The sequence below is a fragment of the Seriola dumerili genome, unplaced genomic scaffold, assembly GCF_002260705.1.
Source record: "Seriola dumerili isolate Sdu_G_001 unplaced genomic scaffold, Sdu_1.0 BDQW01000002.1, whole genome shotgun sequence".
Taxonomy (NCBI): domain Eukaryota; kingdom Metazoa; phylum Chordata; class Actinopteri; order Carangiformes; family Carangidae; genus Seriola; species Seriola dumerili.
Genome location: NW_019174257.1, coordinates 11,388,965 through 11,412,546, shown reverse-complemented (window position 1 = coordinate 11,412,546; position 23,582 = coordinate 11,388,965). Strand labels below are relative to the sequence as shown.

The following is a 23,582-nucleotide window of genomic DNA, read 5'->3' as shown; positions in this document are numbered from 1 at the left end:
AGAAATAAAATAAAATGTGTATTCAAATTGCTTTGTTAATAAAATTATTGTTTTATTACTAAAAGTGGAAACAAAAATGAATTTAATGTGATTCTGATTTAAAGCTCGCTGTAAAAGAGCCGCCCTGTTCTCTCGTTTAATCACATCTGATGAGCTGATATGCTCTCCTTCCCACAAACACGATACTCTCACATGTATCGTGTTTGTGTGTCTGAAGAATCACAGGAAATCAGGTCATGATCTATGTCCTGCCCTCTGGCTCTGCCATAAATGCAAACAAAACATAAATTAAGTTTTATTTTGCTAATTTAACTGCCATTAAATTCTGACTTTGTCAAACTATAAACACATTAACGCCTTCTATAATTGTTTTTGACAAGTCTCTGCTTCAAGCCTGGGGCACCACTACCATTAACAGGTGATAGTTTATGATTAAATTACACTTTAAGTTTACCTGACTTGTTCTTCTAACACTGTGAAACGCCTTCCTTAGCACATCGAGGCTGGGAGATGAGACACCTGAGATGAAGTGGAGATGCTGTCTATGTGGGACAGAGTTTGATGCCATACTCAACTATTTTATTTAACTTTAAGTTAAATAAAGCCCTTAATTTATTCCTCATCTTTCTTTTGTTGCTAGAGTTACATCATAAACTGGACTAAAACATCCCTCCATTTATTTTCTATAAATCCAGCCTACTGTGTAACATTTGTTGCATTCACTTACAGTACAAAGCCTCAACACTTAAAGATTCAACACCCGTCTCATGTTTACCCTTTTGAAAACACTCAGGAAATATGTACACTTTCCTGTATTGTGTACAGTCTTAACTATGTGATTAACATTCTCAATGCCATGTAACTAAAGTATCATACCTGCAGAAGTAGGGTAGATTTAATCTATTATATTACAAAATCTCATAATATCCTGGTTTCACCTATTGTCTCTTGAGCAGATACAAGAGCAGCTGGATGCTGGTGCTCCTGCTGATTGTCTATTGGACATGTTAATAAAAGGGCTTGGTTGAGGTTTTTCTGGTGATGAATATTAAGTTACAACTGTAGTGCTTTTATATGATTCTTTTAACCACTCCACCTATCCAGATACACACACATTTGTTTCATCCAACAACATATCTGAGCCCCTTGGTGTATAGTTGAATCAGGTCAAAGCAATAACAGGAATCAGGTTTTACCTCAGCCACTTTTCAGCCCATTCAAGTGCTAAACTAATTCCCTTACATTGTTTTGTTTACTTTGTTCTCACAACAGTATAGAAACAAGTCAGGCTACAGAAATTATTCTGTAACCATCTAACACAGAGTTGATATATTTAACTCCCTCCCAGTCTACAAAGACATCAACATTAACTGTAACTCTTACAAATTTTGAACCACTTCATCCATTTATTAGTCAGTTGTTCAATACAGGAAAAACGTAAATATTCTATGTTAAAAACACTCTTCAAAATTACATTAAGTGTTTTTAAACAGCAGTGACTGAAAAAGTCAAAATGGTAGAGCAGGGACTCAGTGCTTACATACAGTATATACATTAGCTTTGTGCTAATTCCCTCCATCCAGTTTGTCTCTGAGTTTCTCAGGTCTTTTAACATGAAACATCACAAGTATTTTCTTAAGGACAAAGGCAAACAAAGATGAGCAGATTTTTACTTAAAAAGCTCTTAGTAGGATGAGGTCAATTCACTTTTAATATGATCTATATTATTTAATGTCAACATAAAGCTGTGTATAAACACCATAAGCAGACCACAGTCTTGTGGCAAAAGCTTTTCAACATGGAAATCTGCTTAGAAGAGAATTTTTCCTCATACCTACCGTAAATGTGCATTAGATTTGAAAAGAGTATTAAAACGTAAAGATGAGTATAAGGTAAATTCCCTTCAGTCTTCCATTCAGGAAGTTGAGTTGAGTGCACTGTGCTGTGTGATATGAAATGTAGGGAGACGGGAAGGGGGTGGGGGTGGGGGGGGGTGGGGGGTGGAGTCAGGCATTGCTCCTCCTCTCAGGCATTGCTCCTCTCCTCTATTGTGAAAGTCTCCATGGGGCCGTTGCTTAGGGCCTTGATGTCATCCAGGAGACTCGTGGGGGTCAAAATGTGGGAAGACCCTAGAATCAAAGTATAAACAGTTAGATCCCAAATTAGAGCATAAAACCCTGACACGTTTCTGACTGGCTCCAGCAGTGGGTGTTAAAAAGCTGGACATAAAAACAGGGAGTGGCTGTTAGTTTACATTTCAGTGGGTGTTTCAGGGCAAAAGATCAAAGCCATCTTCAGTTTATTTAAATGACCACAACTCAGTGAGTCATCATCTCATTTCTATTGCCAACCAGGTTTAATAAGAATTACAGAAATATTCTTTCCATTTTGACTGAGTACAAACTTACCATGAGATATAAAATGAAGTCAAAATGCTGAAAGATGCCTAGAGAAAAAGGTGATATAACCTATAACCTTGTATTAATGCTCACCTATGATGACCTCGCAGGATTTGACTGCCTGGGTGACCTCGTAGGCTGAGCGCATCTCAGAGAAGCTGATTCCTCCTATAACAAAGATGATGAGGCGTGAGCCACCCCGGCGTTCATCCTGTGTGCTGGCTTTGTGCTTCTGGCGGGCGCTGTGGAGCAGAGCAGATTGACGGATAGAGGATTTACTGAGACAAATTTAAAAGAAAATCTGGTGGCTACATGTTCAAATTACAGAAAGAATCAGAAAAATCAACATCTCGGCAAGAAAGACAGGGAATGAGTGATGGATAAATATTCAGAACTATCTCTAGATCCCCAAAGACTGACCCAGACGCTTTCAACAATCCCACATAACACCACAATACAAAGCTGGTGCTGGATGCAGTAGCACTAATGATCACTGGAGGGCGCTGATTCATCACCCTTTCACTGTCTGCGTTTGTCTCTAAATTCAAATTCAGTGTAAAACATGTCCCTAGGATTGTTTTGTCAACCAGTTTCTTCAGATGAAAATGAAAAGAGCTACCTATTACTTTTGAGCAACCTGTGCTATAAAGAAAGGTTAAAGCAGTGTTTAAATTGGAAAATATCGTGTACTATGCAAAACTTTGAAACCAGGAAAAAGTGTTGGCTTTCACATAATCTGAAAGGTTTGATTTTAAGTTTGTAATTGGGATCAACCTTAGAAAAAAGGCTGATCAGATCACAACTCTGGTAGAATTACATCCAGAAGCTTACTGACCCAGTTTACTGTGGCCATTCACAGAAACCCACCTGACAGCCCCGGAGCCATTCCAGGCAGCGGGACACTCAGACTGGTGGGGCCACTCTTTGGTGTCCAGTTTGTTCTCCACGGCATCCTGAATAAAAAAATAAAAACACATATTTAATTTATCTGTTGTTTGTAATAGTTAAGTCCCTCATAGATTTGAGCATTGATTTTGTTGGTACATTTTATGACATATCCTACTTACATTCATATGCACATAAAGCTAGAACTTCTAATTTATATAATAATATTAAAAATATTTAGTATTAAAGTATTATATTAAAGTATTTATAAAGGCTACACTGACAGTGAGAGTTGACCTTTCATTTTAATGACATAAAACATCATCTATGAAACTACTTCAAGCAGACCCACATCATTTACACTGAACAGAGCCGATTGGCAAAGAAAAAAAACATGATTTTGGTGCCATTCTTCACTGTAGGTACAAGGTGAAGTGAGTTATACTTGAACTATAGCGAAAGCACATAACTACACCACAATTTCTGCTGTTAACTACAGGATGCGTCAGGGGGTGTCACAACACAGCTTAAGATAGAGAAACAATCTGCTGTCAAGCACTTCCCAGTCTCCAAGACTTTTAGTTCTCAAGTGATAAGGCTCAATGTTCTTGGTATTTAGAATTGTTCGCTAAATACAGATTTTCTTTAAAAGGAGCAGGTTGGTTTCAACTGATTTCAAGCAGATTTTATGCTCCCTTGCTTCCTTTCCTCTTGCTTCCTGTTGCAAGAGGAAACTGCTCACCACAGTTTACAGAAAACCAGGTGCTCAGGTGGTGAAGACGTCTATGAAATGGCTTTTCAGATATTAACTAGAAAGTGAAAATGAGAAGACACAAAACAATGTACGTTACAGATCAACCAGAGTTCCCACTGTTCCCACCATCTGGATGATTTTTAATCTAACCTAACGTGTTTTAAACATAAAAATCAGTGCATACAAATGGCATTAGCAAAAAAAAAAAAAAAAAAAAAAAAAAAAAATCATACCAAAGAGCCCTAGCAACAGTTGAGCCACAGACTTAAGATTTTGCTTGTCTCTCCTCTTGTGTGTTCATTAGGCTTCATTTGTTAACAACAGTCTGTACAGTTCTGTAGAATTACAGAACTGAGATTCAGTAAATTAGTGAGTATCTCTGCCTCTCAGTTCCCCATTCATTTCTGAGAACTCGACTCAACAGCAGAGCTCAAAATAATATAGACATATTATTCCTTCCATATCTAATGGCTTACACCTAATATAACTTACCGGATTCAAAACAAATGGCCACAAGCAAACTTAATCACAAGATAGAATGAAAAGGTAAATGAGATAATTGCATGTTCAATATGACTTTTTTCACAGTACAAACTTAAACAAGAAAGCAGGTGACTGTGACATCCTACCTCTGTTTTAAACTATAACATAATCTCACCTTATTATAAAAGCCTCCTATATGGGACCCATTTAACATACAATAAAAGCATTTGAGGATCAGTACAAAGGGAAGCTGCTGAAAGAGAAGGGTCATCCCAAGGGATCACCACACAACTGCCTTGTGTACTGTGCCTTGTAGATGCTAAGATGTTGTCTTTTATATATGGATAAAGCAGAACAACAAAACAACACAAACACACAGCATATGCAACACTGCCAATCAGATGACCTGAATCTGATAACCTCCTTTTGTGGTGCTTTCATAGTTCTGTTCATTATTTTTCTCACGAATTCCATTCAAAGGGTAGCACAGTGACCTAGATCGAGCTGCATGTATAATTTTAGACATAACTTACATTGTGTCTGACTTTTCTTTTCCTTTCCTATCATACATCCTATCTAGACACATTTTAAATCACTGAGTTATGTCACTTAATTCATTAAGGTATTCACAGTCACCAAACTTCCTGTTAACCAAAGCAAAAAAACAAAAGTGAAGATGTAAAGAGTTTTCACAGAACTGTATCTAAATTGGATAAAATAAAGGCATAAATGTGTGTGATCAAGCATGAATGATAACTGCGGATTGAATCAGTAATAGGAATATATACAAAATGAAAAATATAAATAAAAATAACAACAAATACATTATACAGTACATTAATCTTCCCTCACTGACCTCCATCACATCTTTTATGACAGGAGTCCATCTGGAAAGGCTGTACGTCTGGTCCTGGGAACGATCCCGTCTGGTAGGTTTGCGAGAGAAGAAACTCGGCTAGAGAAAAAGTACATGGAACAACAAGCAGGACTCAGTTGGGACTGATGACAGAACAAGATGAGAACATGATGACACACAGGATAAAGAATTCGTCCACAATCAAAAGCATTAAAAATCAATCAATCCTCTTCTCCACATACCGATGTGATGATAGGCACGCCCAGTTCTTTCCAGTTCAGGATAAACTCTCGTTCATCCTCGATCTTTACATGTTGGATGAGTTTGTTCAAGTTCTCGTCTGTTGTTCCTGTTTACACACAACAAACAAACGAACCAGTGTGAAAATATATAATAGTTTATTAGTGCTGTATCCTCTTAGATAACTTACTGGCTGTGAGGATCTTGGTCAACATGGGAAATTCTAGGTTTTAGGTCCATTTTACAGCTGTTTTTGACAGAAATTCTCTATTACTCTAAACTGGAAAATAACAGGAGTCACCAGACGAGATGTCTTTAGGAAAAGAAACCCCTATAATGTATAACCTGGCCGACTGACTGAGTTTCATTGCCTTGGTGTTCTGGGTCTCTCTGATAGTCTGCCCTCTGAGTGGTCCCTGGGAATGTATTTTCTACAGAGCAAGAGGCTACATGACAGACTGCTAATGCACAGACAGTGATAGGTAGAGAAAGGCGTACCGCTGAGGCTGAAGATGTAGAGCAGCACAGCTCTGATCTTGTCGTAGGTGCTGTATGGGTGGAGCAGCACAGGCAGCAGGGTCCTCATGGGATCTTTCACCTTCACCCCATCCACGTCTGCCCCCACTGCAAGGTCCTAAAGAGTAGAAAAAACATTGTTTATCTTTTGAAACTGACCAGTAAAACCATCAAACTTCTGAGTCTCTCATTTGAGGATGGTCAGAGGTCAGATTGGAAAACAATGTCTATCTCAAGGACACTTCATGAGGACAAATGCTTGCAGTCATGAGGTTTTCTACCTGTTAAATGTCGCCATCACTCACTAAACAACCACCCATCCACTGACTTGCTCAAGCAAGAATGAGTGATATAAATGTTTGGCACCTGTTCCACCAAAAACAGTAGACGGACCTGTTCAGCTTTGCAGAGTTTCTCCACGTTGTTTGAGAATTGTTGCATGCAGTCCTCGGCCAACTGCAGATGAACGGTTTTCTAGAAATGAAACGCAGAGAAAAGCGAAGTATACTGAAGCATGTTAAAAAAGTAAAATGTATTAAAAAAAAACAAGTAATCTCTATGTATCGTTACTGGAAATCAAAATATTTTTCTTCAATGATAGACAAAGATACTTATCATAGAAGCCAGAAATTATGACTATCCATTCAGTTTTGCTGCTAGAAATATGCTTAAGGTGAGCACACGTGATAACAGGCTTTTGAAGCACCACACCACAATGTAATGATCACTTAGTTCTATAATTACTAGTAGGAAGCAAATAATACCAGAGTAACATTTGCATTTAAACCTATGGCATGTCAGATTCCAAATGTTGCACCCAGAAACTCCCCATTCAACCCTGGAAGTTGACTCAAGTTGAACAGATAACTTTAAGGTAAGAGCTAATGGTTGCAAAAGTCGTAGAGATACCACTCCAAAAACAATGTAACACTATTGATACTTCATACCTCTGTCAGCTGTTTACGGAATGAAGGCATCTTCTTCATCATTTGAGCCAAATTACTCATTGTGATCTAGAAAGAAAATGAAATAAAATCTTAACTCAAGGAATTCATTTTAAGTATATACATACATACAAAGTTAAAGAGATCAAGGCAGCACAGCACCGTACCTTCCCATCTGGCTGTTTCTTGCTAGCAGATATTTCCTTTACCATCTTGGGAATTTGTCTATTATTAAAAAAAAAAAAAAAAAAGGGACAGGGGGTCATGGTTTGGGTGAGGAAGACAGGAATAGGACACATCGATCCTTCAGATTTTGCACACTTACTCCGAGACCTCAGCAATGTGCTTGTGCCTCAGCTTCACCCAAAGCATGTCGTCCTCATTCAGCAGGGCCTGCTTCTCTGAGCCATCTTTAGACTTGTACCTGGCCACAAAAATAACCAGATAATTGGTTTTAACTAGAGATGTATAAATTTGAAAAATAGCTTATCTGCCAAATGAGTATATTACATCTAAGTGTGAATATGGAGAAATAGAGTTAGAAAAGCTTATATTACTTGTAGGTGTCCTCCTGGATATCAATGAGGTCATAGGCCATGGCCTGGTAGGTCAGCTCGTGCAGGATCGGGCTGACGGGGTCAAATCCTCTTTCCACTATCAGCAGCTGGGCCTGGGTCTTACCCTGGTGATAGGAGGAAATATACAAATGAAAACATTAAATATAACAATCCATTTTTATTTAAAAGAAAAATTGTATTTATAGTTTTCACAGTTATTTTATGAAGTGAAGTTTACTATTTCAGTGCACTGATAATAAAGTTTATTGTTAAACTGTAAAATATCCTGCTATAATTACATATCTTTTTGACAAGTGTGTATATATATATATATATATATATATATATATATATGCCGATATATTGAAATCGGAATTTTTTTAATCCCTAATATCGGTATCGGCCCCAAAAATCCAACATCGGTCGGGTTCTACAACCAACAACTTCAAACTTTTCCTTTTCAAATTTCTAGTGAAGGGCAACAACACTTTAATCTGCTTAAGGTGAAGAAGGGAGTATTTTTTTACCTGATACCCTCTGATAAGCTGTCATTGGCAGAAGACACTGTATTTCGAGGTTTCCATTTACTCCCTGGTCTAAGACCTTGTTTATTCCATCAACATTCCTTGTTCAACAGGTGTCTCACCTTTTTCTTGCCACTGTCATCCAGCTCATAGTGTTCAGCCAGCTTGCTGTCCACCAGCTCTGCCAGGGTCTTGGCGTTCTCCATGTTGTTGTCCCTAGTTATGATATAAATTGCTTTCCATGAGTCATCACAGTCAAATTATGTTTATTAATTACATATGTAGGTTGCGCTGATTTATTGACTGAAATCGTACCTACTCTTCAACCAGTTGAATGGTAACAGGGGAAAAAAAACACTAAAACTACATGTCATCTCTAGGGTAACTAAACCAGCCACAGTGCACTTTAAACAATATAATTTCTCCCCCTTGTCTGTGATAGCTGACTCTTTTCCACCTCTGGCTGAGCAGGACAGGTATGAACACATTTGATTCCTTATGTGGTCAGACAATTCATCACACTAACTAGTTCTTTTCTAGTATAACCCAGCTCTAAACAGTTGAGTAACACATTATATGGTCTCAGCTCAAGCTTTTCTCGTAAAAGGTCTCTCTGTGCTCGAGGGTTGAGGTGTGTTGTAAGATGAGAAACTAAATCTTCTCTGGCTTACTTCTTGTATCTGACCCCTGGGTACTCATCCAACGTGGCACAGAGCGTGACGAGCTGGTCTGCGAGTGTCTCCAGTGTCTTCTTTTTGTCCTGACTCTTTGGACTGTAGATACTCTTGAAAGCCTTCGGATTATCACACGTGAACACCTGAAAAGGATTCAACACACCAATGTATAAAAAAACGAGTGTTTAAGTGAACATGTAAATCAAATAACAAAGAACCAAATGGATATTTTTAGTCTCTAATAATGTTCTGACTCCAGAACTAAATACTAACATAAATAAATAAAGAGCTCTAATTTCCTTTATAAGAGAATCTTCAAAATACAGAGAACAGCTAGGTACTAAGGTAATTCTAAATTTGTAACATCATTACATCACTGCAACACCCATTAAAGATTCACTGAGAATATTGCAAATCTGTTTCTCCCAGCAGCAACACGCCCTAAAGCAAACTAACACAATGGAACTTTCCCTCAGTTACCAAGTGACCACAGAATCTGCATTAAAAGAGGAAATGGAGCATTACAAAAGAACCTAAAAGAGCACACACACTGCAGCCACTCACTTGTGCCTCTTGCGGCATGAAGGACATGTTGATTTCCTTACAGACTCGTATGTACTTTGCACAGTGCAGCTTCATATTGTTGAACAGGTCGTCGGGACAGTCTGTGGGACCGAAATGTGTTTAGTTTGCATATAAACTGCCAAACAAATAAAAAAAAACATTTTGATCATGTTAGTTGAAAGGTTTTTTTGTCAGTTAACTATGGTTTATATGAGTGGTTAGTTTTTTGTTACTTACAGTCAGTGAAATAAACATATGCTGCTTTATACTTGGGTTTGTGCTTGAAATCCGCAATGAAGGCTTCCACACACTATAAAATGAAATGTAATTTTTAGAAATTACAAAAGAAAACGGTTTGACAGAAAAACTTTGAAATGAAACTGAAAAAAAAACCTCCATCAGAATGAAAAGTGCAATATGACCATCACAGGGTTATAATGGCAAACCTTAGCGGTTGGCGTCATGAAGTAGATGGCCTTCATTTCCAGGACAGGCTCCCTGCTTTTGAAGAGGTCCTCCACAACTAAAGATTTAAAACAAGATATTTGTTTTAACAGAGCAGCTACAGACATTACCAAAAGGTCTTCAGTTATTCAGTCTATCACCAGTACAACGTAAAAATAGGTGTTTCACTGTTATGGCAACATGACCTACTTGTTATTTTCTCTGACATCAGATCGGACATTTTGCAGCATGATGAGAGGAGCTTGGTGGTAAAAGGATCCAGAATCAATACCTGTGAAGAGGAAGCAGTAGCAGTCAGTCAAATCATGTATCACACTGTAATATGCTGCTGGGCTATGGAGCCGCACATTAAAAAAAGCAACACTGCCGAATTGATAGATTACAGTTCTGTTTTGAGTCACAGTAATGTGGTGGTTGTCCATTCACTCTGTATTGACGGTTGTCTTACCTTCCATATTTCAGATTTTCTGCAGTCTGTAATAATTGTGTCTTGTATTCCTGTAAGAGACAAAAAACATGACTCATGAAAAACAAAGCTATTTATACTTACTAGTCAGTTTCAGGTAACCCCTCGTGTGGCATATTTTGCTTCAAAGATTGTAGTAGCTAGATGTAATCTTGCCTAATAGCCCAACAGCTGAGTGTAATGTTCTGTTTTCCCTTAGGTAAACCTCAAGCCCAGTTCTTAACCCCAACTAGTCATCTCTGTGGCACCTTAACCATAACTTTACTAATCGCTGGATTAACCTCCATTACCCTATTATACATGGTATTTTTATTATTTCCCCTGACACCCAGAAGTTAGCTAGTTGATTGACAGAAAATTCATTGTCATTGAGTCTGATAATTCATTAATCGTTTCAAAGTTTTCTATTATATTAAATTCAATTTGTTTGTATTTGTAACTGTTGCTTCTTATTTGTGACATTTTAGAGGTGATTTTAAGATTTTACTGATCACTTCTAGAGCACTATGGCATGGCTCCTGGTTAAATTGCTGAATTGAAGCAGCTCTACGAGTAGCAGCCCAGCCTCAGACCCTCAGATAGGGTTCTTCTGGCTGTTCTGAAGTCCTGATGCAAAACTAGACGTAACCTGACTTTTGCTGTCAGGGCCCTGCCTAAGGATCTGAGGCTTGCGGAATCAGCAACATCTTTTACAAAAAAATTATTTTATTAGACTTCGCTTTCTTTTATGTCATCGTTTGTGTGTTCTTATATGTGTCCTATTTGTTACTTTCATTGTTGTTCTTATTTATTTTTATTTTGTGGCATTTTATCCACTTTTTTTGTTTTCTTCTAATTTGCTGGACCCTATTTAAAGAGTGGTGTGGTTCTGTTTTAATCTTGCTTTTCTCTGTAAAGCACCACATAAATAAACTTAATATCATCATCATTATTATTATTATATACACTAAACAATCAATTATCAATTATTAAAGAAAGTAACTGTCAGACAGGTTGCAGCCTTAAATTTCTTCTATAATTGAATAAACGACTTGACAGACAAAAAAATTGATGCAATTTGATCAAACATACCTTCACAACAAATTAATTCAATTCAATATAAACGCACGTAAATGAGGTCTTAAAGTAGATTTTGACAAACACTCATTCTACATGACAAGTGCATAGTGATAGTTTATATTCGACTTTCTTTCCTCGCCCGGTTGATAATCTATCCTTGCCTTGCCCCAGCCAGGCAATAAGGACAACGGCACGGGAAACACAAACATTATTCGGGAGGAAACAGACATTAATAGGTGTTGTGTTAACTGCAGCCTGCAGATGCGAGGCGGGGCTCCTGGCGATAGAAAGAGACCTCACTCCGACTAAAAATGGACTACAAGTGTCAAGGCCGGTAAAGTTATGATACAACAACAGCTCCGAGCGTCAACCCAAGTGTATTCTGTTGTTTACACCCCGTCGATTCTTCCCGTCAAACCACACTTGTAAACTTCCGTTGTCAAAAAAATAACAACTACAGAATGAAATGTAACGTTCCAAGATGCAAAGTCACTGTGGAAGAAACAGTTGATAAAAACAGCACGTAGTTACTTGTTAAGCCTTCAACTTATGAAAAAGAAGTCGTACGGTGTTTCACATGTACAAAAAAACACTCTCTCACTGAGTTGAACTTACTTTTCCAAACTATCCTTTTCAGGCCGTGCTGAATGTCTGCCATCTTTTTTCTTTTCTTCCGTGCTTCTTCCTGTCCCGCGTCCTCGGACTCTGACGTCAACGCGTCAACAAGTGTGCGTCAGAGCGCTGTTGTATTTTTTTTTTTTTTTTTTTTTTTTTTTTTTTTTTTTTTTTTTGCAAAAGATTTATTAACAACAACATCAATCAATCAATCAATCAATCAATTGATCAATCTATCTATCTATCTATCTATCTATCTATCTATCTATCTATCTATCTATCTATCTATCTATCTATCTATAAATTAATACGGCCATTTTCGCCAGTGATGGCCCGTGGTAAGTTAAACTTATGAGACAAGTCAAAGATTTTACTTTTTAAGTCAAACAAGTAAGAAATTATGGCATGTATACTAATATGAGGAGAAAAAAACTACAAATTTCTGAGATAATTAAGTAAATCAAAAGTGTGAAATAAGATTTTGACTTACATAAAAAATAATGTAATACTTATTCATAGTCTTGAGATATTAAGTCACTTATAGGTTTTGACTTTCTATCTCATATCCAATCTTAGAACTTTTAGTATTTATAATTTTCTTCTGGATGATTTATGTGATTTATACTTTACATTTGACTGATTCTTTTATGTAGGCTATTATATGATATATTCTTGTAAAATGTTGTTTTATGTATTTTTCCAGGCCCCTAGTGGAGTATCACACAATGTTATCCAGCTCTGTTCTGATTGGTCCAGTGAGTAGATTAACTGCAGATAACAACCACCTACTTGATGAATGACTTTTGCCTTCAGTTTTTCTTTTTGTTCTTTTATTTATTTTTTTTATTTTTAAGTTTTTTTGATGTGTGCTCCCTACAGCCTGTTTGTCTTTAGTGGTTGGTAACATCTGGAATAAAAGGGCTTCTAAAATTAAGAAAACTAATTACGAATTTAGAAAATGTGTTCATTATGTTCAATGTGAGTGTTCTGAGGCCTCTAGGTAGGGGAAATCCAGTCCCTTTGCCAAACCCCTGTATTTTTTTGGCACCTTGACTACATCCTTGAATATAGAATATCATGCCTATAGCTACAAAGGTGTTTCCTTCTCGTGCTATTCAACCTGCACCTGCCCCAAGTTATATCTCTCTGCTTCAGCAGGATTGGACATTTGCTCCCAGTGGGAGGGGCCAGATGCAGGTATTTCAAGTAACACAGATACCACATATGTTTTAGAAAAGGTAAAACAGTTAAGAGTGAAGCATTTAAAAAAAAAAATCTAACAGAGGCTGCACACTGTGAGAAACAGTGAGAGGAGTGTTTCCAGGTACAGACGTGAAGAATGGGCACAATGAAGTGGCTGGTGATTTTTGTCTTGCTGGGCATATGCTCACAGGTACAGTAACGAAATTAAATTTATTATAATAGACAGTTTATTTCAAATTCTGGTTGTGAAAAGGGAAGAGCACAATGCAATGGAAAAATAACATTCAAAGTGTTTAACTAGGCAGTAGTAACTTGGATTTTATATAATTACATAAACTATTGTTAATAATATTTTCTCATCTATATTTACAGGCTGCAACTGAATCAGGTACTGTATATTATCTTTTAATATATATTCCACGGTAGATGTTTTATCACTGTCATCTATGAGAATGAACAGGCACAAACCCTTGATTATGTCATGTCTTAGGGTGATAAGTGCTATAATGATCTCCTTTTCTTTCATCTCTGTCATCAGCTATCCAAGTATCCGTGTTCTCAGCATCATCCAAGACAATGATTCTCAGATGGACCAGGTACTCTGGAGCCAGCTCATACAAGATCTCCGTTGCCCCCAAAAGCTCACCAAGCAACCCCATCGCTTTTGCCCAGTTTGGTCCGAACACAGTGATGGGCTCTGTCAACTCTCTGTCCCCAAACATCAATTATGTCTTCACAGTCGAAGCTCTGGACAACTCCCAAGGAACACTGAGCACTGCCGATGTTGAGTCATCTACAGGTGAGGTCTAAACCTGCACCCAGTGACAGAATATTCTTCTTAGTGCTTCATTGATCATTAATTTTCCATTTCAAAACAAACTATTTTTAGTATATATTTTGGCGTTTTTGTGTGTTTCACTTTGTTTTAAAATACTTTATAAATGTATACAGTAGCTACAGTTGGGTAAGAAAGATAATAGTGGTCTTCAGTTATGATAAAAACTATTTTAATATGATACATTTTGTAGTTACATTTGGTGTAACTACATGAGAGGAAATAAAGCTATGAAATAAAATGTTCCCCATTATTTAACTCCTAAAATCAGTCAACATGGGAGATCATGTGGAGGCCATCCCTTGCGTCCCACTACCAAAAATCTTACAATAAGTGTCCCCTTGTTGGATACCATTACTAATCTGAACTGACTATTTTTAGCCCCTGAGACCATGGAGCCCATCCAGACAGTGAAACCGAAGGACAGCAGGACCTTGATGGCGGAGTTCACCTTGATGTCCGAGGCGACTCACTACATCATACGCATCCAGAACTCCAATGGCTTCTACAGAGAAGACACAGTTTCTTCCTCCCCCACTGAGATTCAGTCCCTCACACCGTACACTGAGTACACGCTCAGCATCATGGCTGTGAACAGCGGAGGCCGCAGCCAGCCGTCTCTTCCTGTGACTGCAATGACAGGTACTGGTGTTTCTCATATTATCTTTATTTGTGTGTGAGGTTATCACAGAGTAAACGGGAACAATAACACCGGAGGGTTGGATTGTGCGTAGAAATGAGTCACATATTCACTAAGAGACACAGAGCACTTTTGTCATCACTCCTCATGCCCTGCAGAAGTCACTTGATCTGCCTCATTGTCCCACAGCAGAGCCATTATATACAACACTGTGAGAGAATGTATACATGCATCATCTTCAGTAAAATGCACTCAGTGTGTAAACCCAGGTTTGTCTTACCCAAGGAATGCATCAGCATCCCCCTGGGCCTATACCTGACCCTTCTATGTCAAACACACAAAGAGCTGACCTCATCGCGAGTACATAGTTGTCACCTCTCACCTCCCCTTCTACCTCGGGGGGAAAATCTGATCCTCATGAGCTAAAAAAAACATGCAACGAGCAGTATGGATCTTTGGATTTCATCTTATAGGACAAACACCACTTAATATCTCAAACTCGTCTCCTTTGTCCCTCAGTGGTGGAATGAGTACTTAATCTCTCTCTTTCACTCTGTCTAAAAAATAAATGAAAAAAAGATAAGTCGAGATAAGACTTAAATAATGTGAAATTCATGTTACAGCAGAGCAAGAAACAGAAGAGAAGTACAAAGAAGTAGGAAACAGATAAAGAACAATTATCTCTATGGTTTGACATTTGCTATACACATACAGTATGTAATGTGTTTGCTAAGTGAATAATTGTATACTTAATATGTTAGATTCAATTTTACTATATTAAACTGTATAGTCTCTTAAAGTTGGTGTCAAAAGTGCAAAAAAATTGCAAAGTCTGTTGTAGTATCTGTGATTTTACTGAGTTTTTCTCCAGTACTTTTTGTGGCACAAACACTTTTAGCTCTGAATGCTCTACCACTATCTACTAAAGTGACATTGTGTCTGTTTGTTTGTGTCCAAGAAAGACAAATAATCTTGGATGGAACTTGTAGGGATATAAACTACAGCCCAGTGGAGTTATTTGTCATCTACACACCATTGCAACAGGACTAGCGCAGTCTTTATCCATCAGAGCATCTCACATGTAAAACATGTCAAACTTTCCTCTCTTCCACAGTGTTGCCTCCTCCTCAGCTCTCCACCTCCTCTCCCACCAACGACAGCATCGTTGTATCATGGCCCCCCATTGCTCACGCTGTCCAGTACACCCTGTCCATATACAAGTTTGGTTCAAACACCAACATGAAGCACAACACCTCCAACACCAATCTGACCATCTCTGGCCTGGATGCTGGCTCACTCTACATGATCAAGGGATTGGCCTGGGACCCTGAGGGCCGACAGGGAGAGGGCAGTTTGCACGTCAACCAGACAACACGTAAGGACGCACTTGTTGTCACAGCGTGTGTTTTCAAAGTGCCACATAGTAATTAGCAACAGCCACTAACACCTATTATTAGTCGATAATCCTGTTATAATAACGAGAGATAATATACATGAAGAGATATAAAAACAAATAATTAGGCTCATAGTTCTGCTGCCATGTAACATAAAGCTCTCACCTGTGTGATATTTTGGATTGATACGTATCAGGTGACCTATAAAAACTGTTTGGCTGTGGTTGTACCCATTGAAAGCAGCTAAACTGTGTCATCCAGTAGGTGTTTATCAGGAGGCATCCCATCACCAACTAAAAGTAAAAAGAGATACGTTCTCTGAATAGAATTAATTTATACGTTGCCCCATTTTAGCGAAGAAAGTAGCATATTAGCTTTGATGCCCAGACTGTAAGAGTTTAAAGCCTTTACTCATTACTAATGGAGTAATACCACAACGGAAAAATACTTCATTGCGAGGAAAAGTTCAAAGTTTAACTTTTTGTGTCAAATTAGAAAATGTACAACTTTGGCGCCTCCCAGTGATAATATCGAAACAGACACATCGGTGCATTAAGCATTACTTGGCTGATAGCAACACATAGATTGGATGAAGACACACACCATTAGAGGAAAGATGGAGCAATTATATATAAATTCTACACATAGAGGCTTGGGAATAAAGCAATAAAATGCAACTAAGAATGAATAAATTAAGTAATTGGTGTTTTACATGTAAATAGAGTTTAAATGTTGTTATAGTGTGTCTGTGTGTTGGGTAGGATACATCATATTTATCAACTAATTGTCTACATTTTAATCTTAATCTAAAAAAGTAACTTGTAATACAGCCATTTGATAAATTCCCTCAGAAATGCAGTGGAGAAAAACTTATTAACACTTAAAGTAAACATCAAATTGGTATTCAAATAGTACACTTTAGTAACACAGTGTCTAGATTCACAGTACTATCAGATATATATTTGTATGTACATATATTTTTGACTGTTTCAATGGTGTTTGTGTGTGTTCCTATGTGTACTTAATGTGTGTTTGCATCACTGGCTGTGTCTTGATGATTTTTTCTTTCAACAGGACCTCCAACACCGTCTTCTGTCAACGTCTCTGTGGTGATGAGTAACGATGTGGCCGGACTCTCTGTGTCCTGGGAACTCGAAGTGGAGGTCTTTGGATCCATAGAGTATTTTGTGATGAGTGACCAGAACCTCACCTGCAACTCCACGTCCAGCTCCTGCACCCTGTCTCCAGTGGCGTGTGGAGAGGTACACGTTATCCAGGTCACCGCCTCAAACCAGGCCGGACCCAGCTTCCCATCCAGCCCCAAGGTCTTCATCACCTGTTAGTAGTAGAGCTAATATTGTCTGTTTTATTTTTTTTACCTGTTATTGGTTTATTTTGACTTTCATACAACACAGATATAAGTTGGATCAAATATTGGGAGATTTAATTTATAGATTTTATAGGCTTAGGTTAGGTTTTAGAAGTTTCTTACAGCAATATGATCATATACATTGACTTGTCAGGTATTTAATTCACTGTATTAATCAGGAACATTCACATCTAGTTATTCTATCTATTAGTTACCAGACATTTTTTTTTATATCACACTCAATATTACTAAATAAAATTCCACCAAACAACCAAAGATTTTATCCATATGTCTCACGCCTGCTACTGCAATTCAAATTTAGCATTTAATTGTAAAAGTAATAGCTATACAACAAGTTGTAGGCAAAAATATGTAATGTGTAATATGCCACTGTCAGTCCCCACAGAGTTAGAGCTGCCCTGTGAAGTTACTTTTTACCACTAGTTTTGCTATGGAGCTGTGTTTTGACTTTTTTCAAACTGGTTTAATTAAGCACAAGTGCAGCTCAAGAATTTGTCAAGAATTAAATCCCTGTCACATAAGCAGACAAATGGATTTAAACTGCACAGACAGATAAGATGTGGGCTGCACACAGTGTATATTTGAGATTTACTTATGAGACAGCCATTAGTTTATTTTACCACCATATTCTCCTAAAACATAAAAGAGCGAAGAGGTCAAACGGGCTACATTGCTTCATCAGATACAATTACCTACTACTACTTTCTGGTACGTTTTTCATCAGTTTTTTTTTATCATATGCTACAAGAGTTATTATCACACTTTATCACATGATAAAGTGTGAATTTTCATGAAAATTTAAATCATTAGTTTCTGATTACTGGGGAGAAATTATTGAGAAAACATGTTCCTCAAAACATGTTGTATCTTAAAGAGACAAAAACACACTACAATACCACATCTGCGATAGTTATGGATCCAAAATGACACGGCATTAGGCAACTTTCTAAGCACTGTCTCAATGTGATTGTGACTAAACTCCCTGTGGCCCTGTGCTGTCAGTCCCCTGCCCTCCAGAGTCTCTGGATCTTGTGGAGTCGACAGAAGGAAACTGCACGCTGACGTGGGACACGGTGCCTCACGCTGACAGCTACGTGGCCTTCATCAAGAGAAGCGATGGTGGCGAAGAGACCTGTAACACCACCAGCAACAACTGCACCTACCACTGCCAGTGCGGCTACACATACCTGATGTCTGTGCTCGCGTTCAACCAGGCCGGAGCCAGTCCTCCAGGAAAGACTCTCAACTATACCACCTGTAAGTGGCAGCAGAGATTACATGTTAATCATCATTACATGTCTATGTGTGCTTACCTGTGCATCACCTGTGTCTTTTCAGTGCCCTGTTGTCCCGAGGGTGTATCCGTCTCCCTGGTGAGCGCTGACACTCTGGAGATCATGTGGACAGCTTCGCGGGGGGCAGAGCTCTACCAGACTCGGGCTGCGGACAGTTCAGAGGTCATCCTGTGTAACGACACGGCCCCGGTGTGCGCCCTCTCTGACCTCAGCTGTGACAGTGCCTACAGCGTGGTGGTGACGCCCTGCAATGAAATCAGTGGATGCAACCGTGCATGCAAAGCTCACACCAAAGACACAGGTTGAAAACTCCTGTTCATATATACATAATATATATATCCCGTTTCACTTTGCACTTTGGTTCTGTTTATCTGTCTTGTTTATTTGCACTGTGGCCAAGTTTGTATCCTAGATTTCACATAAAAATGATTTAAAAACACAATTAAAATCTTTATCCTATTAGGAACTTCACATTAACTTCAATATGGTGTAGCCTACAATACACATACTTGACAATATTAATTAGCTTACCCACTTTTGCTTCATGTTTCATCTTGATTAAAGCTAAACATATTTACTTTGGTAGAAGAATTAATTAATAAAAGCTTTCTCAGTGAGTTTATAATGACTTTGATATTAAAAAAAAACATGTATAATAAAAGCTTGTATATTTTGTTTAAATGACTATATGTATTGCCTCTTTAAATGACCAGAAATTGATAGTTTTGAATAACTGTAATTGCTTTGGATGATTATTTATCTAATGGAAATGCACTAAACATTTAGGACCCTCAAAAGGTATGGACATGCTCAGTGAACTCAGCCAGCTTTTAATTAATTATTGCTCTCCTTCATCCCCATCAGCTCCCTGCATGCCAATGAATCTGATGCTGAACCCGAAGAACTCGTCCTGCGTCAGTGTGAGCTGGGCAGCGAACAACAGGGCAGCTACTTACACTGCGAGCGCGATGGGAGATGACGGCAAACACACCTGCACCACCACTGGAAACAGCTGCGACATCGCTGACCTTCCCTGTGGCTCCACCTATGAAGTCAGTGTCACAGCGAGCAGCGCCGCTGGCCAGAGTTTACCCAGCTACTCTGACTCTCTGGAGACAGGTGAGTCACCCAAGGTTTGGACTGAGGAAAAACCAATATAAAAGTGTACCAATGATTAGAACAATAAAAATAATAATTTTTTTAACAGACATTTCAAACAAAATGTATTTTAACCTCCTCTCATTGCATGCAAAGTTTTTTGCCATTATCTAAGACACTTCAGACCAACTTTACATTCCTCTGGGCCTCCTCCCTTGTAAAGTCATGCAACATGGCCACTGCAATTCTGACTTGTATTTTCCCACTAACTTCATCCATTCTAGGGACCATAAATAGATTTGCAGCTTTAATTTAGACTCAGTTTAAACTTAATTTAAAAAAAAAATTTGTTGGTGGGGTTCAAATAAAATGTTATTATTGGATTAATTCAGATACACATATATCATCCTCTTTTTCAGAACCCTGTTGCCCGGTGAATCTAACAGTGGCTCAGGTGACTCAGGCAATGACCAACGTCTCGTGGTCTCATGCCAAAGGGGCGCATTCGTTCATCACTTCTCTGACATCGCCGCGTGGTCACGCACGCTGCCACACCCAGGACTCCCACTGCCTCATGGGATGCATCACCTGTGGGACAAACTACACCGTCACCATGGAGGCGTTCAGCCACAGCGGGCGCAGGGCCAACTGCACTTATCAGGGCTTCTCGTCCAGTGAGTGAGGATGTATTTGCACCCACAAAAATAGGTTTTTTGAGTAGTTAACTTCCACATAGAATAAAACAATGCAGCGCGTCACTTGATTACTGTCTCTGTCTCTCTGTCTCGTAGGTGCCTGCTGTCCCTCAGGTGTCAGGCTCTACAGGATGGCCGGTAACTCTCTGCGGGTGTACTGGCGCAGCGCTGGCAGCAGTCACGGCTACATCACAGAGATGATGAGCAGCAGCAGCAACAACTTCACCTGCACTGCATCTCCCGGGGAAAACAGCTGTGATGTTAGCAACATCCAGTGTGGGGACATCTATCACGTGGTGGTGGCTCCGCTCACACCAGAGGGCAGCAAAGTCCAGTTCTGCCCTCAGAGGCTGTACTCAGGTATGACAGTAATGTCTGGTGATGAAGAACATTTTGACAGCAGATATTCCTTGATTTTTTATGATACAAATGTGCAGTATTAACACACAGTTGGTAGTAAAGAGAAATAATGCAGCTGAAACATTGTGAACATGGATGACAACATTTTGACCAAGTTTGACTTGTTGTTGTTGTTCTTCTTCTTCTTGTAGTCACGTGCTCAGACAGCAACATTGGCACAGGTGAGTATGTTACCATGTTGAATTTGAACCTGTATGTAGATTTATTATTGTATTATAAATGAACAATCTCCCATACTACTCGATGATTTTTCTAATATCACTTCAATCTGTTCAGTCATTTACAGAGGGAAGAGAAGCGTGGACTAGCATATGGTGAGTACATATATTGCACCTGAAGAGCAATGGATGGAAACTGATGCAGTAGAGAGAACATTTTGTGAAAAACAAACAATAAACTCAAAATATATTTGTGACAATCAGGAAAGCTCAAAGATGAACTTTCATAATAACACAAATATTAAGAACAAAATTTTAAAAAAGCAACACATGCACAACATTAAACATATATAAAGACATTTAGTGAATTAAAAAAAGGCACATTTGTTTGTCATAATGAAACCATCTTTTTTCATGGTTTTCAATAACTGCGGGGTAAGTGTAGTCATTTTACAACAACATCCTGTAGCTGTAGATTGACGTCCCCCTCTGTTGACTACAATGAAACACCACGTACAATTTACACCTACAAAGGGAAAAATCCAGCAAACTTGATGTAAGTATCTGTATCTGTTGTCTTCACAGCCTCTTCTCCACAGAGTCAACAAGCACTTCCAGCCCCCCCACCCCCACCCCCTGGTCATCCCTGGTCAAGTAGATGAAGCCAACCTGATAAATAAAGAGAACAACAACTGTTTACCAAGAATAAACATGCCTGTCTGTCGGCCATGATATAAAGTGATGATGAAATAAACGTTTGAGATATTGTAAACCTGCCTTTAAATGATGTTCATGCAAAGTATCATGGCCAAGAAAAAACATTATTGTGCCCCAACAGACATGATCAAGTACTTAAATGTGAGAAAGGCAAGGACAAGTGAATAACAGGAGTTCATTTTGTTTGCAGTAAATTATGGTATGGAAATGGTGAAAGTGATAAAAGCTGAAAACCTAAATTTACATGCTTTAGCGATAAAGTTGTAACAGTCTAATTTTGAGTAATTGCAAATTGCTAGTGGGTTAAAAAAACTACAAATAAATTCTGTAATTGATTGATTGATTCTCTAATTGGCAAAAAATCTATCAGAAAAACGGTAACAGCCTGCCCCAACAGACATTTTACATTATTCATGAAAACTTCATTTTAAGAAGCATTCATTTGAGAAATGACCAAATTAAAATACATTTCATAGCTCCAGCCCTAAGTAGGAAGCCTCCTGATTATAAGTGGCAGACACTGATCTGTGCCTCCAGCTTCTTCAGTGTGCTGCTGCTTGTTCTCAGGATGAATGAAACATTTTGGAATATGTGTCACTGCGATTATGTAAACCTGATGCATATTTCTGCTAATAAAGAATTCCCAGCATTATTTGTGGTTTGTCTTGTTGTTTGTTGTTAACATAGGCATACAGGCATAGGCACTGATAGTTTAAGTCACAGTCATTTTATTCTTCATCATAGATCAGTATTTTATTTTATTTTTTCAATTTTTTTGTTAATATTTTTTTTAAACAAAGGGGTTTACAAAGGAAAAAGTCTGCTCAGACATCAGACACCACAATGGGATGGCATGTCCCACTATCGCCTGACATAAGCCTGCTCATGGTTATGTGAGGAAACAACCAATCAAAGATTTAAATTTATGACCTGAAACGATCCACAATAAAATCAACAAAACTGTCACAACAAAACCAAATAAACTATTGGGATATTAACAACATCCAAAATCTCCAAACCTGTGCTTAAACCTTATAGTAATACTCACTGAGGTAATCCATATGATATAATGCACACACTGCAAAAGTATGAAGCAAAGGTATTAAATAGTAGTGGGGTGTCAATAATGCACATTGATAGGGGGGGGATACCTCACAGTTTTCAGTGTTGCTGAAGAGATGGATTCACAGTGTGCATCTTTTAGAGAGCATATATAGGTTAAATGTCAGAGGTCTAAGAATGAAGCCTTGAGGGAAGACATGTTTAATGTTCATATAATCAAAGAAACCAGATGAGAAAGTTATTACAACTGTACATTACTGTTATTTTTGATGTATTGAAAATGCTAGATAGATGTTGTTTCCAGCCTAACCCCTCTTGCCATTTCTTATTGAGGACCACTGCTGTCAAGAAATGTCTTGAAAATTGTAAAACTCTATCTCATGTTTGGTGTTCAGAGCCAAATGTGTTTTAAAGATTTTAACTAATGACAATATCTGTCCATATCCACACACTAATATTTGGATATTACCAGGCATCAATATGCACCTCCCACTAGTGACAAAGAAAATTGTGAGTTTTGTGTTCAGACTGCAGTTTATCACCAGAGCTCATGACAATATTGAAACACTCAGCACTTGACTTTATATTAAGCTAATTGCACTCCTGACAATTAAAACGTGTCAAGTTGTTTCACCTTTCTTATTTAAAGGACCAGTGTATAGGATTAAGTGGCA

The 23,582-nt window shown here is 38.3% G+C and overlaps 2 protein-coding genes across 2 annotated transcripts; one reads left to right on the top strand and one right to left on the bottom strand.

Annotated features, from left to right (window-relative positions):
* Nucleotides 1-1,392: 1,392 nt before the first annotated feature.
* Nucleotides 1,393-12,081, bottom strand: stxbp3 (syntaxin binding protein 3). The gene is made up of 19 exons (XM_022750509.1): nucleotides 12,002-12,081; nucleotides 10,310-10,359; nucleotides 10,051-10,132; nucleotides 9,843-9,919; nucleotides 9,634-9,706; nucleotides 9,397-9,497; nucleotides 8,830-8,975; nucleotides 8,281-8,374; nucleotides 7,635-7,759; nucleotides 7,403-7,501; nucleotides 7,245-7,302; nucleotides 7,081-7,146; nucleotides 6,527-6,607; nucleotides 6,116-6,251; nucleotides 5,620-5,726; nucleotides 5,378-5,476; nucleotides 3,267-3,352; nucleotides 2,493-2,641; nucleotides 1,393-2,129 (listed from the first exon to the last, which is right to left on the bottom strand). Exons 1-19 carry the CDS (start codon nucleotides 12,042-12,044, stop codon nucleotides 2,026-2,028), a joined length of 1,776 nt encoding a protein of 591 aa, XP_022606230.1. The 5' UTR covers nucleotides 12,045-12,081; the 3' UTR covers nucleotides 1,393-2,025.
* A 1,259-nt stretch (nucleotides 12,082-13,340) lies between these two features.
* On the top strand, nucleotides 13,341-21,279 carry fndc7 (fibronectin type III domain containing 7). Its single transcript, XM_022767806.1, has 12 exons — nucleotides 13,341-13,394; nucleotides 13,727-14,003; nucleotides 14,421-14,681; nucleotides 15,794-16,054; nucleotides 17,148-17,411; nucleotides 18,466-18,720; nucleotides 18,802-19,059; nucleotides 19,623-19,877; nucleotides 20,276-20,530; nucleotides 20,648-20,911; nucleotides 21,103-21,132; nucleotides 21,248-21,279. Exons 1-12 carry the CDS (start codon nucleotides 13,341-13,343, stop codon nucleotides 21,277-21,279), a joined length of 2,466 nt encoding a protein of 821 aa, XP_022623527.1.
* The last annotated feature ends 2,303 nt before the right edge of the window (nucleotides 21,280-23,582 follow it).